Source organism: Triturus cristatus, chromosome 10 (assembly GCF_964204655.1).
Source record: "Triturus cristatus chromosome 10, aTriCri1.1, whole genome shotgun sequence".
Taxonomy (NCBI): Eukaryota; Metazoa; Chordata; class Amphibia; order Caudata; family Salamandridae; genus Triturus; species Triturus cristatus.
In genome coordinates, this window is record NC_140593.1 from 488,883,924 (window position 1) to 488,902,777 (window position 18,854).

General features: G+C 46.5%; 1 protein-coding gene across 7 annotated transcripts in view; it reads right to left on the reverse strand.

Annotated features, from left to right (window-relative positions):
• WDR37 (WD repeat domain 37) overlaps positions 1-18,854 on the reverse strand; it is a 632,142-nt gene that overhangs the window by 207,369 nt on the left and 405,919 nt on the right. For 4 of the 7 annotated variants that reach the window (XM_085631907.1, XM_085631902.1, XM_085631903.1 and 1 more), the window contains one exon: positions 16,661-16,901. In XM_085631907.1, the coding sequence (XP_085488033.1) occupies positions 16,661-16,901 (241 nt within the window). The remainder of the gene's footprint in view (positions 1-16,660; positions 16,902-18,854) is intronic. The other 3 variants (XM_085631908.1, XM_085631906.1, XM_085631909.1) reach the window with 1 other exon arrangement.

Sequence of the window (18,854 nt, forward strand, 5' to 3'; positions counted from 1 at the left end):
GATTCTGTCTAGAATAAATACATATATTTTATATATATACCTGTGTGGGCTACTCTTTCATTTGGTTATTCAAGAGGTTATTATGGTAAAACAATAAGCTTAACACTCCTTCAAGACTTAGCCTGAAGGCTGCTCTCCACAGCTACCACTAGGATAGCTTTCTTTAAAGGTTGTCTTAAACCTACCATCAATAGGAGTCGAATTGGACTGGTGCAAGGTGTCCCTATAACTAGGAACAGCATATGCCAGGCCAACTTCTCACAATATTCTAACAGACAAACTCCTCCAGCTTACCTGTATCCATAAGGCCAGAAGAGGAGATAGTTCATTTGGTTGTCTCGCTTCAAAATTGTGGAATGCTCTTCCTCTTGGCCTGAGAAGCAGACCGTATGAAGCGGTCTTCAGAAAGAGCACTCTTACCTAAACGTCACCTAGATTCTCTCCTGTCAGGTTTCTTACAGGTGATCTTCCTGCCAGCACTGAGGCACTTCTTTGGAGGTTGCCGTTTGCTTTACAAGTGCATTGCATATATGTATGTATGAGCAAACAATCTTGTACTACCTTCCGCCAGTACCCACTGTAGGTGCCAGCTGGGGAGACCTGCGGGGACTGTTTACACTTTTATTTCTTTTGCAGCTTGGTGATGTCCCTAGAAGGGGCAGAAGCACCACCAAGCAATTTTTCAATGTTGTCGGGGGCTGCATGCAATGCAGCAGCCTCTCCGCAACCTAATTGAAAATATATATATATATATATATATATATATATATATATATATATATATATATATATATTTTTGGTATTCTAATCCTTTGACAAAGTCAGTAACTCTGCCTTACTTAAAATGACAACCTTCATATTCAGTATTGTGCGCTTGCGGGAGTTTAGGAACCATGCTGTGCACCCAAAACCCTGCTGCACAAAAAGCCATGTGCAATCAGAAGCCCTGGACACAGGGCTTGACCCGCAGCCTAGCCCACAGCATACATGGCCAAGAGGGTTAGCTGACTGTGGGGAGTTGGTGGTAGGGCCTGGCACTGTGCTTGGGGTTGGTGTTCGGTATGGCAATAAAATCTTTCTTTACGTTACAAAAAAACTAGAAATTCACTGAAAAAAAATACAAAGGTTAAAGAGACGTTGGGTAAAAATGTCGCTGGTTATCCTTCCACTTGTGACGGCGAGGTGGCGAACCTCCCGGTATTTTCTCAATCACTTCCTTGTGTAAGCCGCAGTCCAATTCCTTAAAGCGCGATTAATTTTAATAGTTACAGCCAAAACTCCAAATGCGTTTTGGAGCCGACTGCTCCTTGCTCACGGGTCTTACTGCTCCCTCCAAGCCACAGCAAATGCTTCGCTTCCAGCAAGCGAGAGCGTTGAAAATGCTCTTGTTTGCTGGAAGTGGAGCAGAATTGCTTTCAGATATAGGGAGCTACCTTTCCAGCAACTCCCCAAGTCTGAAAGCAATGCTGGGTCCCGCTGGAGGTGGGGAACCACCAGGGACCATGGGGGGGCCTTCAGGCTCGCCCGCGGTTCCAGTGGAGAGTTGGTGCCCTGGGGGCACCCACAGAGAGATGGAAGGACCTGGGGGATGGGGTGCCCTGGGCCAAATTCAGCCCGGGTAGGGGGCCATGCTGCCCCCCTCCCCTACTACATAACATTTTTTAGAAAGGGCAGGCCCCCAGGGGATGGGATCCCCAGGGTCGAAATCGTCCAGGAGAGGAGTACCACGTGGCTCCCCTCTCCAATGACAAGTAGGCCGCGCCCCAGGGATGGGGTCCCCTGGGCCAAAATCAGCCTAGGCAGGGGTGCTGCGCAGCCCTCCTCCCCCATTCAAAAAGGCCTGGCCCCGGGGCCGAAATCCACAGGGCCCCAACTTCCCTAATAAAACAAAAAATCGGTTTTAAAAAGCCGTCCAGGAGAAGTCTCCGGAGGCCCCTCCCCCTATCACTACCACTCTGCCAAAGCACCTCCTGACACACTACTGGTTGAGGAGTTGAAGTCTCCTCGACTCCTGAGGGTCCTTGGAGGGCAACTACCCCTCCTGTTACCTCCAGTAAGCGCCACACAGAGCGACTGCAAGAGCTGGTCGGAGGCCCAGCCCCCTTTCGACCACTCGATAAACAAGACTACTAGTTAAAAAACCATAGTAATTTACTTTAAAAACCAAAGGTTACAGTAACATTATAATTAGGACATAAAATTTAAAAAACCCTTAAAATTCACTGAAAAAACCCAAAGGTTACAGGGACGTTCTATTTCTACTCAAATTTCACTCGTACAAAAACATAGAAATTAAGCAGTTATAGTCATCTGAGCTAACTGCAACTTACGCCCCGCAATGCACTGCTTAGGACCGCACTTATTACATCACTCATAACACAGTCAGTGAAATGACATATGACATCCACAGAACCACTTATAAACTCTCTCACACCCAATAGAACCTCCTGTATGCCCACTAACACACCCATAGTCACATACCCGTACAAGTACTCATGCATCCACTCACTCAGCCATAGAGCCACTTGCATACCTACTCGTACAACCACTCTCACAGAAGACAAAAGACATCATTGCACCCTCTGGCCCTGGACCTTGGTGAAGCAGACCAAAGGTTTGCAGCCCTTTTCCGTTTTTGTCTTTCTCCATTGTCTTATATCGGGCACCCGACGCAGTGTTGGCACCCTTCACCTTGGCTGCCCCTGTGTCACTGGTGGTGCTGGTGCTGCCCAGTGCTTGCTTCAACACTGGGAGAATGCCCCTCCCCCCCCACCCCCCCCCCCCAAGTCGCTGTTACTTACCTGTAAGCAGCATCTGTCCAATTGCCCCATACCTCATTGAGATGTACTGGGCGCCAACACGTATTTGCACCCTGCACCTGGCTGCCCGTGTACTGTTGGTGCTGAAGAACAAGTTACTTACCTTCGGTAACGCTTTTTCTGGTGGATACAGTATCTGCCTGTGGATTCCTCACCTTGTGAATATCCCCTGCGCCAGCATTCCACGGAACTTTTCTTTCCCAGCACCCCACGTCGACGTGGGCGACGTCATAATGCATCGGCTCCGCTCGCGACTCCGTACGACGTCACCGGAGCCATAAGAAGCCCACGTCGGCGTGATGACGTCAGTTCCACCCATTTTTTCCGAGCCTTCGAGGCGAACAGGCGAACCAACGACAACTCCAAGTATACACAGTATACAGTGTACCAACACATATACATAGCATACAAAGAAAAGGAATGCTAAATAAACAAGCATTTCCTACAAATGTACAAGAAAGTATACAAACATTTCAAACAAGACCTATCTCGTGGTATACAAAGGTGGACAACGGGGAGGCGGGTGGGCCAGTGAGGAATCCACAGGCAGATACTGTATCCACCAGAAAAAGCGTTACCGAAGGTAAGTAACTTGTTCTTCTGATGGATACATCTGCCGGTGGATTCCTCACCTTGTGAATAGATTCCCACAGCAGTCCCCACTCCCGGAGGAGGGTGTCCACCTTCCTATACCAGAAAGTCTTGCAACACAGAGCGCGCGAAGTGGCCCTCCCTCCTCATCTCAGAGTCCAAGCAATAATGCTTTGCGAAAGTATGGAGGGAGGCCCAAGTCGCAGCCTTACAAATATCTGCCACAGGAACACCCCGGGCCAAAGCAGATGTAGAAAACTTAGCCCTAGTCGAATGAGCTCTAATGCCCTCAGGAGAAGTCTTACCAGCCAGGGCGTAGCAAATCTTGATGGTAAGGATGATCCATCTCGATAGCGTGCGCTTGTGCACCGCTTTACCCTTGGAATGACCAACGTAGCCAATGAAGAGTTGATCATCCAGATGAAAGTCTTTAGTTCTGTCCAGATAGAAACTCACAGCCCTCTTCGGGTCCAGGCGATGGAGTCTTTCCTCCTCTTTGGAAGGATGTGGAGAAGGATAATAAACAGGGAGAGTAACAGACTGCCCCAGATGGAACGGAGTAACAACTTTTGGCAGGAAACCAGCCCTGGTCCTGAGTACCATCCTTTCAGCATGTAACATAAGAAAAGGGGGTTTAGAACTAAGAGCTTGGAGCTCACTCACCCTCCTTGCCGAGGTTATGGCTACAAGAAAGACCACCTTAAAGGACAACAGCCTCAAAGGACAGCTATGTAGAGGCTCAAATGGGGACCCCATTAGAAAGGTTAAAACAAGATTAAGGTCCCACTGAGGCGTTACAAAAGGAGTGGGAGGAAACATGTTCGTAAGGCCCTTGATAAACCTCAGTACAACCGGAGATTTAAATAATGACGGTTGATCAGGTAGACATAGAAAGGCCGATAAGGCCGAAAGATAGCCTTTGACCGTGGCCACAGCACAGCCCTGCTGAGCCAAGGAAAGGGCAAACTGGAGCACCTCAGAAAGATGTGCTTTTAAAGGGTCAATGGATCTCTCTCCACACCATTTAACAAACTTGGACCACCTGTAGGAGTAAACGGACTTGGTGGAGTGTCGCCTGGCCGACAAAATAACGTCCACCACATCAGGTGGGAGAGAGAAAGAACTCAGGTTGCCCCGTTCAATCTCCAGGCATGAAGGTGTAAGCTCTGGAGGTGGGGGTGTAGAACCTGCCCCTCCAACTGCGAGAGGAGGTCTGCCCTCAGAAGGAGACGGAGCAGAGGGCACGAGGAGAGGTGGAGAAGATCTGTATACCACACCCTTCTTGGCCAGTCCGGGGCGACCAAAATGACTTGGGCCCTGTCTTGGCGAATCTTCCTCAGAACCCGAGGAATCAAAGGTATGGGAGGAAACGCGTAAAGGAGTTGTGAGCCCCAACTCAACTAAAACGCGTCCCCCAACGCCCCCTGCATCGGAAACTGGAGACTGCAAAACGACAGGCAGTGCGCGTTCTCGCGGGTGGCAAACAGGTCTACCCGAGGGGTCCCCCACGTCCGAAAGACGTGACGAACTACCTCCGGATGGAGCCTCCACTCGTGGTCGGCGGAGAACTGCCGACTGAGACTGTCCGCACGCACGTTCAGCACCCCGGCCAGATGATTTGCCACCAGACAAATCTGATGGTCCTGAGCCCAGGACCAGAGACGCAGAGCCTCTCTGCAGAGACAACGCGACCCCCACTCCTCCCTGCTTGTTGACATACCACATCGCGGTAGTGTTGTCCGTCAGGACTTGAACAAACTGACCGCGAAGGGAAGGGAGGAAGGCCTTGAGTGCCAAACGAATCGCCCGTAATTCCAGAAGGTTGATGTGAAGCAACCTCTCCTCTGGAGACCAAAGACCCTTGATCTCCAGATCCCCCAGATGAGCACCCCACCCTAGAGTGGATGCATCCGTAATCACTGTGGCCACCAACGGAGTCAGATGAAAGGGCTTTCCTTGGGACAGATTGCCCTCCACGCTCCACCAAGATAGATCCGCTGCAGCTTCTCCGGAGATCCTGATCGACTCCCTGAGATCTCCATTGTGCTGATACCACTGCCTGCGGAGGCACCACTGGAGCGCCCTCATGTGCCAGTGTGCATGGTTGACCAACAGAATGCAGGAGGCGAACAGACCGAGCAGGCGAAGGACCTTCAGAACCGGAACAACCGCTCCATTGTGGAATAAAGGGACCATTTCCTGAATGTCGAGAATCCTTTGAGGAGGAGGGAATGCCCGACACACAGCAGTGTCCAGTACCGCCCCTATGAACAGCTGCATTGAGAGGGCACCAGGTGAGATTTGGGCACATTGATCGAGAAACCCAAGTCGAATAACAGCTGAGATGTTACCTGCAGATGATGTTGCACCATCTCTGGGGACTCTGCCTTCAGAAGCCAGTCGTCCAAGTAGGGGAAAACCGGAATCCCCGACCTCCTGAGATGAGCAGCCACCACTGCCATCACTTTTGTGAAGACTCGAGGTGCGGTAGTAAGACCAAACGGAAGGACCGCAAACTGGTAATGTTGCGACCCAACCGTAAAACGGAGATACTTCCTGTGCGACTTCAGGATTGGGACATGAAAGTATGCATCCTGCAAGTCGAGCGACACCATCCAGTCTCTTTGCTGCAACGCTTGAAGAACCTGCGCAAGGGTCAGCATCTTGAATTTCTCCTGTTTCAGGTAAAAGTTAAAGATTCTGAGGTCCAGAATCGGACGCAACCTGCCGTCCTTTTTGGGAATCAGAAAATACTGGGAGTAGCACCCCTGACCCCTTTCCTGCTCCGGAACCACCTCTATTGCACCCTTCTGAAGCAAGGCTAGAACCTCTTTCTGCAGAAGAAGCAGATCTTCCGAGCAATAACCTTGGCAAGGAGGGTAAGGGGGAGGAAACTCCCGAAAGGTAAGGGCGTACCCAGTCTCTACGAGGTTCAAAACCCAAAGGTCTGTTGTAATAGATTTCCAACCCCGTAGAAAGTAGGACACCCGACCCCCTACAGGACTTACATGATCCGGGATGGGGGATCTAGGGCTACTTCCCTGAAGCCTCATTGGGAGCAGAGGAGGGGGACGAAGAAGAGGGGTTGCGACCAGAACCTCTCCGACCCCTCTGCTTCCCTCTATAGGACCTATAGAGGGGATTCTGTTGTTGCTGCTGCTGCTGCTGAGGCTGTCGGAAGGAGCGAAAGGATGATCTTCCGAAACCCCTAAACTTCCGAAAAGCTGAACCCCTAGAAGGTGCCTGCAGACCCAAGGACTTTGCCGTCAATCTGCTGTCCTTAAATCGTTGAAGGGCAGAGTCTGCCTTCTCCCCAAACAGTTTCTGTCCATCAAATGGCAGATCCACCAATGTGGCCTGAACATCCGCCGAGAATCCAGAGGAACAGAGCCACGCCTGTCTCCTCGCGGCTATAGATGACCCCATAATTCTTGCCACCGAGTCCGCCGTATCCAGCCCTGACTGGATCACCTGCCTGGCAGCTGCCTGAGTGTCCGCAACTACCTCTAAGAAGGACGCCTTATCACCCTCAGGCAATTTAGGGGCTAAAGATTTAATAGAGTCCATCAAAGCATGTACATAACGCCCCAGCAGACATGTGGCATTAGATTACTTCAGTGCCATACTTCCTGAAGAGAAGGACTTTTTAGCCGCCTGATCAACTTTCTTGGACTCCCTATCTGCTGGAGACTGAGGGAATGCACCCGAAGCATGTTTCGAACAAGAAGCCTGCACAACCAGGCTCTCCGGAGATGGATGTGTAGACAAAAAAACAGGATCCCCAGGAGCAACCCTGTACCTTCTTGCCACCTGTCTGGAAACCGCCGGAGAAGAAAGAGGTTTCCTCCACACCTCCAACACCGGTTCCAAGATGGCCTCATTGAGAGGCAACAAAGGCTCCGAAGTTGACGTAGGAGAGTGCAACACCTCCGTAAGCAAGTTAGACTTGTACTCCACAGAGGGCAGCTGCAGATCTAACAATTCTGCGGCTTTCTTAATCACCACATGGTAGGGTGGCAATTCCTGTGGAGGAGAAGATCTTGCAGAAGTATGCTCCCACTCTGGGGTGGTATCCAAACCACTTGCTTCTTCTATCCCCTCAAACTCATCCGAAGAAGAGTCGACTTCACCTTCTTCCACCTCTGCTCTATACCTTCCTTCCTCCAATACCCTCTGGGCCTCCCTCCTTGATCGAATCCGGGGAGCCGGCGTCGTCCACATCGTACGCAGCGTCGGTGGAGCCAGAGGTACCGGAGTCGGCGGAGCCACAGGAGTCGGCGGCGCCGGACGCGGCGCCGACGGCGTCGGCAATGGCGTCGAAGAAGGCTCCGAACCAGGATGATCCATCCGCAGCCTCGACGGATCCCCAATCGGCGCCGGAAACTGCCACGAAGGCACCATCGGCATAAAGGGCAAAAAGGGGGCCTGAGCATACTGCTGCGGCACCCCTAGCGTATATGCCATTGGACCCACGGGACCAGTTGGTGCTCCGGATGGGAAGGCCGCCCTATTAAATATACCATACATGGCATTCAGAAAATGTGATGAATCGGTACCTGGAGCCGGGAATTGCGGATAAGGAACAGACCCTGTATCCCTTTGTGGAGTCTCCGGCGTCGGCTCCACAGTGTCTTCCACAGGAGCCGCAGATTCATCAGGCACCGGAGCAGGCTCTTCCTGTTCTTGCTCATCCATAGAGACCTCCGACTCCACTCGAACCGGAGTAGACGCCTTCAACAGAGCCGGGGACTGCGCCGAAGAATGCACTGGAGCCCGCTTCGGCGAAGGAGACCCTCTCGGAGACCTCGAAGGAGACAAGTCCTTGCCTCGGCGCCAACGGGACGAAGTCGACCTCGATTTCCTGCTCTTCGAGGACCGACGTCGAGAAGAATGCTTTCTCTTTTTATGATGCTTCTTCGACTTCGACGACCTCGAAGCCGACGACTCCCGCCTCGACTTCTCCTTTCTTCCTCTGTTCTCCTCACCGATCTTCTTCATAAAGAGTTTAGTCTTCCTCTCCTTCAGTGCTTTAGGATTCATTCTCCTACAGCAGGCACAGTCTTCCATATTGTGGTCCGAAGAAAGGCACCACAAGCAGTCCTGATGCGGATCAGTCATAGACATCAGACCTCCACACTCCCTACAGGGCTTAAAGCCAGACTTCCTCGTCGAAGACCTATCAATTTTTCAACAGTAACACGGTCAAACTACAAAGTAGCCAGAGAGCATTGGAAAAAAATTGTTGCGCGTCAACGGCGCGGAAAAAAGGGAACTGACGTCATCACGCCGACGTGGGCTTCTTATGGCTCCGGTGACGTTGTATGGAGTCGCGAGCGGAGCCGATGCATTATGACGTCGCCCACGTCGACGTGGGGTGCTGGGAAAGAAAAGTTCCGTGGAATGCTGGCGCAGGGGATATTCACAAGGTGAGGAATCCACCGGCAGATGTATCCATCAGAACTGAACCTTGCCCAATACTGATCTTAACTCCTGAAGGCTAGTATTGCAAGTAAATGTTACCTATCTGAATGCTGAATGTTTTCTTCCTTTCTCCCATAGGTTAAAAATGCAAAGTCTGAAAATTGCAACAAGTGTCCACTTTTGATATTGAAAAGTTGTTTCTAGTGCAAAACCTATCTAGCTAAGTTGAAGGTCTGTGGTTCTACAAAATAAATATAACCAAGTATTATTTTTATAAATTGGTCTTGGATTTATTCATTGAATGCGTCTCATTTATTGCCACTGTGTGTTCAACAAATACTTAGCACTTCCCTCTGATAAGCCTAACTGCTCACCCACACTATCTCAAAAGAGAGCATTAGTATTATATACTTTAGACTCTGTAAAGCCTCTGGGGATGCACTGGACTCGGCACACTAAACCTCTTTTTGGTATAATATAGAGATCCAGCTTCCACCAGCCACTACTTCAGATAATTTGCAGGTCCCTTCGAGATCTGGACCATGCCGCAGAGATTACCCTGATGCTGCGCACACTAAAACTTCAGATCCTGCATATGCCAGCGGGATGTGTCACAAGAAGGATGCAGGAGGCACGGAAGCCTCAGAGTCCGTCTCACTGAAACCCAGGATAGAGGCTGAAAGATCAGTATTATAGACTGAATATCCTGGACTTAGGAAGATAAGCCCGAAAGTGCACCGTGTCTAGAACATCGCAGACGAAAGTGAGAATTTGAAAGGGAGTCAGGTGTGACTTTGGCATGTTGATAGTGAACCTCAGAGAGTGCAGGAGGTTCGCTGTAGTCTGGAGGTGGGAGACGACAGCCTGAGGGGAGCCTGCCTTCAACAGCCAGTCGTTGTATAGGGGAAGACTGGCACCCCTGATCTCCGCAGATGAACTGCAACTACTGCCTTCACATTGGTCACACCCGAGGGGCGCTGATAAGGCCTAAGGGGAGCACGGTGAATTAAAAATGCTCGTGGCCTACCGTAAATGGCAGGGAACACCAGTAGGCAGGGAGGACAGAAAGGTGGAAATAGGTGTCCTGCAAGTCTAATGCTACCATCCAGTCTCCTAGATCCAGGGCAGACAAGTCCTGAGCCAACATGAGCATTTTGAATTTCTCCTCCTTGAGGAACAAATTGAGGGCACGCAGTTATAAAACAGGATGACGGCTTTTGTCCTGTTTGGAAACCAGAAAGTAGCAGGAATAGCAACCACAGACTACTTTTGGCACCGGAATCCTCTCTAAGGCTCCCTTGGCCAAGAGAGCCATGACTTCCTCGAGGAGAATGAACAGATAATCCTCCGTCAGTCGGGCTTGAGATGGTAGCATTGAGGATGGGTAGTTTTGAAGGGGAGGGTGTAACCCCTTCAGACAATCTGCAAAACCTACCTGTCCGATGTTATGGACTGTCAGTGGGGCAGGTGATAGCGAATCCTGCCACCAACTGGAAGCCCATGGTAATAAAGGGGCAGATTAGGAAGGTTTTGAGGCTGTAGCTGTTGAGGTGGCGGAGTGACAAGATCGCTGGCCACCTGACCCACGAGATCTGTGGGTATTGCATCCCATGTCCACACACAGGCTGAGGAGCATGCGTGGCTTTGTGGATGGGAGCGAATTGGCACTTCTGAAAGCACCTTCCATAGCCACGAAAGTCAGATTTGGCGTGATGTGGGGCCATTGCCGGACTGTCCTTGAAGCGCTCATGTGCCAAATCCAGCTCGTCTCTGAAGAGACAGGTGCCATCAAAGGGCATGCCCATGAGGGAAGCCTGGAAATTCCCCCGAAAAGCCAGTCGTCCTCAACCAGGCGTGGCACCCACCGACAAAACCGCTGTGCCCATTTAATCGATCATGTCAAGTCCGCATCGTATTGTGAACTTTGCTGCACCTCTTCTGTAGGCAACAGTGTGGGAGTATATGGATGGGCCTCCTCCGGGACATGTGGTAGCACTTGCGTAACTGAGTCTCACAGAGTATGGAATTAGCACAAAAGGCATGCACTGTTCACGGACAGCAATGATAGGCTGGTGGAAGAAAAAAAATTCTTCCCCTAAGAATCCTGCCTCTTGGATTCCCTATCAAGGGAAGTGGTAGGAAATGTATTGTGAGGCATTGAGGCCTGGCCCACCAAGCTCTCTGGGTGAGGTATTGGGCATGGAAATTTGGGTCTCTAGGAGCAGGGCGGTGGGCAAACGTCCTATTCACAGGAAATCCTGTTTTGGGTTTGGACCAGGTCCCCAAAACGACGTTAGTGAGGGCGTCATTGAACAAAATTAACGATTACTATGTGGAGACTCCCGGCTGCAGCAAATCTGTCAAGATATTTGTCTTGGCTGCTACTGAGGGCAACTTAAGATCAAGTATCGTAGCTGCCCTCTGCACCACCATTGCATATGAAGCTCCCTCCTCTGTAGCCATAGTGGGGGGAGAAAGCATACCAGTACCTGGAAAGGTATCAAGTTCACTGGTTTCACCCAGCTCCTCACACCAGTCCATGCTAGTGCCGTCCTCATATGGCTGGTATTATCGAAAGTCCAGAGACCCCTCCCATTCTTTCCGGAGTCCTAGTCCAAGGAAATAGGGCTCAGGCTCCAATCTAGGCAGCAAGGGTCCTGTCGGCGACGTTAGCATTGGGATCTGTAATGACGAAGGTCAAGTTGGTACGACCCATGCCAGTCCAGATCCAACAATGAACCCATGTGTGTCCACTGGAGCCGGAGCCGCCAGCACGGAACCAGATGGCATTCCGTCTGACCCCATGGCCCGAAGGCACGCAGGAGTAGTCAGGCCGCCCAAATATGAGGCGCATGAATGTCGATGCTCCCTCGTCTCGTTAGCCGACAGACGAGGAGAAGTCGAAGAACTCTTCGACTTCTTCTTATGCCTCAACCTATCCAACTGTCCCGAGGACTTGGGATGGGACAACAACCTTGGACCTTCCTCTCAACAGGGAAATCGATTAACGTGGAGTTGCACTCCAGGTCGCCATGAGCTTTAGGGACCGCTCCCCAAAAGCTTTCAGATTCAAGCCGCAGCAATCTGAGCACAACTTCGGGTTGTGATCACGCTCTTCCTAGATGACATTTCATAACACACAAGGGGGGAAAATCCTCAAAAACACTTGCCAAAGCGTCAAAAAAATCCAGTCAAACAGTGACTGAGGGGAGCTCTTTTCCGGATCAGCGTTGGCTGATGCAGAAAGAAAAGAACCAACGTCAGCGCACCTGGGCGACGTCTATGTAGGTATGACAAAGTCACTTCTGGCACGAACAATACCGAACATGGAGGTGATCGACACCACCTATTGGCGCGCAGGGGTTTTGCTCATGCAAGATCTTCGGGATCCAGTCTGCGTCTGAGAAATTCATAGGCAAATCTGCAGCTAGAAGTCTATATCAGATACAATTTAGTTTGCCTTTGGAATTCCTTGGTGAACCCAAAGAGTTGGGAGAATCTCATTTCATCTCCCCACTCAAGAGTTCCAAAAGGATAGCTTTGCTCCACACCTCAGCACAGCAGTTAGCTGGTGGTGGCACTGAAAAGTTTATAGGCCGCAGCAGTGGCCTAATGACCCTCCCATACTTTAAGTTCAGTGAAGCCAGGCAAATGGAGCTCTTTTGTAGGTAACGCGTATTACTGCGATCATTACATAACAATCACTAACTCAGGAACAAACTCTGACTGCATTGACGCTTACTTAGCATTTATTTGCATGCTGTTTGTTGTTTTTCAAGGCTGTGACTAAGGCTGATGTACTACTCAAGCGCTTTGGCCAAAACTGACCCATCATGTGTGGGAACCTTCAACTAGTCCATAAAGTCCAGAGAAGCAGTCATAGAGCAACAGAAGGCTCCCTCAATCCTTCACAGAACAGAGGAAGGCTGCCAAAGAACCATTACACAGATTATGGACAAAATAGGCCCAAAACCCTTAAAGAGACAAAAAGTAAATAAGAAAATCTACCCAATGGTTTTTCAAGGAACTCAATGAGGAAAGGAAAACCATGAGAGCCATGGAACAGAACTGGCACCAAAACACCACACTAAACTCAACACTATCCTGGCTGGAAAAAAATAAGTACAGAAACACATTTCAAAAGCCAAATAAGCATTCATAAAAGCAGAACTCTCTCACAAAATTAGTGGCTCAATTTGAAATTGTAAAGAAATACACAATATGGACTCTAAAAGTTATTTCAGACTCCTCCAAAGAATAATGTGAGGAATTCCCCTCCTTTTTCTGTAACACAGTTGAAAAGATTGAGGTATCTCTAGCCCTCTCATCATGGGATTTGAATTAGTGAAACTTAATACCAAAATCAAAACTCTCCTGACCCACTTACAGAGTTGTTACAGAAGATGACCTGAACAAGGTCTTCACCAAGATGACACTCATCTCACTTCTCTTCATTGATCCCATCCTCTCAACTAAAGTAAGTCTGTCAGTTTGTCCCACTAGCGTAACCTAATTAATACCTCCTTGGTGAATGGTTCAGTCCCTGACTGCCTGAAAATTGGACAGGTTACACCACGTTAAACAACTTCTGCCAAATTTCTAATTTAGCATCCTTTGCTAGAGTACTAGAAAGCTAAACAGAAACTCAACTTAAACTCTACCTAGATGAAGATGGTCTACTAGATGAACAACAATCCAACTTTAGAGCAGGACACTGCACTGAAATGGCAACCATGAAGATAAGCAGTGACACATCCAAAATCCTGAATATCAGCAATTCACGCCTATTCATCCTCCAGGGCTTCTCAACGGCATTTGACACAGTGAATCACTCCACAGTCCTGAAAATAGTTAAGAAAAGAGTGGAGTTAAATGGCGCAGTCCTTAGGAGGCTTGCATCATTTCTGGAGAACCTTGGTCAATGTGTCAAAGTAGCTACAAATTTGCAGCACAGCAAAACTATAACAAGGTGTAGTCCAAGGCTCTATATTCTAACCCAAGAATATTCAACTTATAGGTTGAATCACTTGCTTCCTTTCTCAAGTAGCCCCCATTGTCTACCACGTCAACGCAGATTAAGTAACTTTCTTTAATTTCTACTTCAGAGGATGTTGAACTGATCTAAAATCCTACATTAGGCACATTCATGAATGACGAAACAACATCTAAAGATGTATCCACTAAAATACCATTCCTGTTGATCACCATGCTCAACTGCCGGATACCTTTCAAAAACAGTCTCAAATAGAGAACATTACTCGACAGGAAGCACAACATCACAGACTCTGAGAACTCTCTGGCCTTTACCCCATATAAACACCTAAATCTACAATAAGGCATCAATTTTCTTGCCAAGAGAGACAAATTCCGACTCAAATTTCTAAGAGAAGCCAAGCAATTAATCTTGGCATCTGGCATCAAACAAGTAGTTTAGGCCTTCGTTCTGTCGAGGTTAAGACTATGGCAAAAATCCTACTGGCAGTAAATACCAAATTCACAATGCAACTTAAAGCACAATTAATGTGTCATGAGTTTCAACCACATATCGCCCATTCTTATCTCCCAGAAGTGGCTTCCCACTGAAGCGAGTTACACAGTCCAACTTGCCTGGTTTCACTTATAAGGTACTATAGGGGAGCAACTAAAATTATCACAATCAGAATCTACGGATCTCAGATAAACACTGAAAAAATATTTTTCAGGAAACACCAGAATATGCCTTATCTTCACAACAGAGCTACTTTTTCTATGAATCAATCAAAAAGAAACTGAAAAACATGCTGTTCCAAAGTTACTCACAACTATTGCCACCTCAACTCCATTAACTCAGTAATAGTTCTACCACCCAGATCTAAAATTCCTACAACGCAAACTTTCCCGAGTTATTACAATGTTTAGATCTATCTCCTAATGTGCAAGTTCATAGATATATCGTTTCCTGTATATTTATGAGTTCTTAAAATTCTGATGTCTCAAAACACAATCAACTCTCCACCCATCTGTCTCTAAAGAAGAATCCATACTATCCCTAATTTACAATCATGTTTTTCTCTTATTAAATGTTATAAAGCACTCTATATTGTATGGAATTAATTGTATCTAAAGCACTCTGATACCATTTTCTCAGTATTAGAATTGTATTTCATTGTATATATATGTTGCTCCTGTTGCATTGCCTGGCATGCTGGGGTTTCTGCTTCTTACATTCGGTAACCTACTGCAAAATTCTTAATTACGGGCTAGCGTGTTTTGGCTGACGCATTCCAATCGCTCTTGTGTTCTGTGTTGTTTTCTAGTGGAACTGCATTCACAATCACATAATATCTGTGAACACTTGCTTATTGTCCGTACCTTGGGTGCCTAATGTTTCAACTTTATTTTATTGTATTATTTTGTCACTTTACTTAAAGTATGTGATATTTATTGATTGATATTTGTGTTGCAATATTTACTGGACGTATTGCTTAATGTAAAATGCACATAATCATTCCACTTCAAGGTTTAGCACTGTCTAGACTGGAGTTTTCTTTCTATTAAAACCTAGATGACTGTTCTGTTTGAATTCAGGAGCCATTCTTCTTGACTCAAATGCCATTGTCTTAGACGTCAGTGAAGTGATCTATCTAGGCTGATGATCCTTGTACACATGCATGTGGTGGGAAGGTGTAGAACCAAAGTAAGATGGCAAATATTTAGGGGTTAAGGCTCACGATGGCGATAGACTTGACAGCGATTTCGACAGACGTCAAAAGTGATGGCGCAGGTGGTGAGCATGTTCACCATGCCTTTTCTCTGAGGATCTCCTTCTTGGGAAGTCCTTATGAGAGCATGATTTCCCTGCCGTAGATGCCTGAGATGTTGTCTCTTTCAGTCATTTTCCCATCTTTTTCACCTCTTCAGCCTTCATATTTTGAAGCGTCCTTGAAGCCAGATGCCTTCCTTGTCCTGAGGAGTTCTTTTGGTCAACTTTTGTCAGACACTGCGATCTTTAACTGCATGCAATGGCATAAAGGTATGAAAAAGAATTCACAATGTCCATGAGTCGCATTAGAAATAGGGAGCATAGAAAGTGGCATAGAATTATGTGGTGGCTCCTGAAACATGATTAGAGGACTTGATTTGTTTCTCGGGTGCTTCTGAGAAAGGTAATTTGATTAATGTTAAGATGGCTGCTGTATATGGTTTATGTGTAATAAAGTGAAGGAAGAAAGAAAAGCACAACGCTCGCCCTCCATGTCCTTAGTAGAATTGAGGCTTTCCGTTTCGAAAGCTAGGAAATGTTATATTCTGCTTTGTGACCAGGAGGCCGTGGCTCTGGGATGGTTATTACCGAAAGGATTTGGCATTCATCGTTACTCTGCCAGTGATACACTGCTGCTTTATGTTGTGTATAAAACCAGAAAATTAGTTAGTTAAATTAATGCAACACATTTTATAGTTTACATATTCAAAACCCTAATCCATGCAAAACAATCACTATTTTAATTTGGTACTCACAAAATTAGAAGTACCATATCGTAAACACAGCAAGAAGATTTTGCCTGGCGTCAAAACGCTAACAATATTAATAAGGTGGCATTATTTCTTGCTTCAAAAGGAGTCCTGTACTAATACCAATAATTTTCTGGCTTTCATTTTCTTTGGGCCCTCACTTTAACATAACAGAACAACTAATCCGATTTCTAGACAGGTGGTGAGAAGTGAACATTTATGAATGTGGACATAAGCCTGAAAATGGGAGGAAGAAAGCAGTTGTATCCAACTATATAACTTTACTCATACAGGTTCGGAAGAGTAGGAGATTTGCCCCGTCTTGAGAGAGCACATACCAGTTAGAGAATGAACGAGCTCCGATGTCTCCACATCATAGAGATTTGCAGTTCTATCCCACGATGCAGTGACAGCCTGCTTGCCCCCTACTAGCCAATCAGCAGCTATCACGACTCCTTGGTGGCTTTTCAAGGAGGTCATTGGAGCTCTGACAGAAGGACAATCACTAGCAAAATCTCCATCTCCTTCAAGTTCCTCCTTATCGGAATTTTCGACTTCCTCTTCACCAGACATCTGCTGCTAGAAAGAAAGCAAACAATTTCAGGTTTCCATTAAATCGACCTAACATACAACACATTTCCTTTTGGAGTCAAATTTGATACATTAATTCCCTTCTCCATTTGTGCAACCAGTTCATGAGGTGTGAGCCTGTTTTATTAATTGGGATGGTTCCTTGATCTGTTCTGCTGTCAAATTGGCTACTACCAGCATGTCTGACCTGGTGCGTTTCTTTCAGAGGTAGGAAAGGCTTTAATACAATGGAAAAAGCTTGTAATTTTTAAAGAAATTGGGGTAGGGGCCCTAAGGTTTTCTTAGAAGCCCCTCACAAGAGTTGCTGAATGAAAAGCTTAACAAATATTACGTCTGTCTGGATTCAATTGATTTGTGCCCTTTTTCTTCCACCACCTTTATCTCATGGATGCATACTTTTCTTGAGTCCCTGCATTCTTTCTGAGTAACGGTTTTCCTATTTGTCTTCCCCCCTTATTTCTCCCTTTCTTTCTATCGGTTGGTCAAAATCTGATGATAAAAAATAAATCTTGGTTTCCAAATTAAGAACTGCATGAAAATAATGGTGTAAATTAATCAACATGTGACTGTAAGAGAAAAATGAACACTAATCTGTAAGTACGTCATGATAATTCACAACTTAGGGGATAGGCTGATTTATGAAAGTATTCCAGAAGCCACTGTTCGTGAGGTGAAGGATGCCAAAAGATGTGTAAGATTTCAGCGAGAATGAATAAGGAGACAATTTAGATTGCAGATATATGTATCATTTTGAATGGCACTGGTACGTACATAATGACTAAATTAGAGGTAAACACTAGGATTTCAAAATAAAAAAAATACATATACCTAGAAATAACTATGGTCACTAATGCTTCTAAAAATGTCATTTTACATTTGGGTTTTCAGTGGCGTGGTGTAGGACACTGGGAGAGGATCCAATAAGCGCTGAAAACAAGAAATATAAGGTGCTTTGTCCGTATGAAAAAAATCTAAGTGAACACTTTTAGTTGCTGAACAATTTAAACATTTTTTAAATGTTATTCAGATTAAGGATATATGTTTTTCTTACATAAATGCAATTTTTGCTCCCAACTGTAATGAAAGATTAACACTTACATATATTATATCTATTGCCTCAAGATATATTCCAAAAACACACTACCGTTAATCACTATAAAGAAAATGTAATTAGGAAAAGCTGCGCTTATTATAAGAAAAAGGTGGAACCTGATTAATGGATAGACCTTTTTACTTGATCCCAAGAAATGTTGTTATTTTGCAGAGAAAAAGCTCCTCTAACAAATTGCACTGTTAAACGCAATTTCTAAAGGAACGTGGGCAACATAATCAGGTGGAATCCATGGATGTATAGGTATTCCCCCAAAAATCACAAGTTTATATTTTAGATGATTCCTTTGTTAGCTTATTTTCTGTTTACTCCCAAAACGACTGTTAATTGCTCAAGTTTACCAAGAGCTGCAGGCTCCGATATGTTCCGGCCGTAATAATTAAAATCAAATTTAGAATTGGAGACCCAAAGATCTCGTTCTAGTTCAAGAGTTGACCAAATCAGCAATCTTCACAGAATCATGAAAAGGGTATGTAGTCAAACATATCCTTTTTTCGTTTTTTGTTTTTACAGCTTTATATAACACAAACTCGACCCGAAGGTACTGGAGTGTTTTACATGAGCACTATTAACATTACACAAGGACACTTTGTTTTTGGTGGTTAGGCACGTGGAGATTACATGATTTGCCCAGAAACACAGGATGCTGAGCCGGCAGACTCAAACCTGGTTCCCCAGCTCCAAAGTCGGCAGCTCTGGCCGTCACGCTACATACTCTCCCTTAAAAAGGATGAACCATTCCAGCCTAAAAATCATAGATTAATCAGCACGATCAATATCTGGGTCAAAGTATACGCTAAGATCGTCCAAAAGTCAATAAATAACTGGAG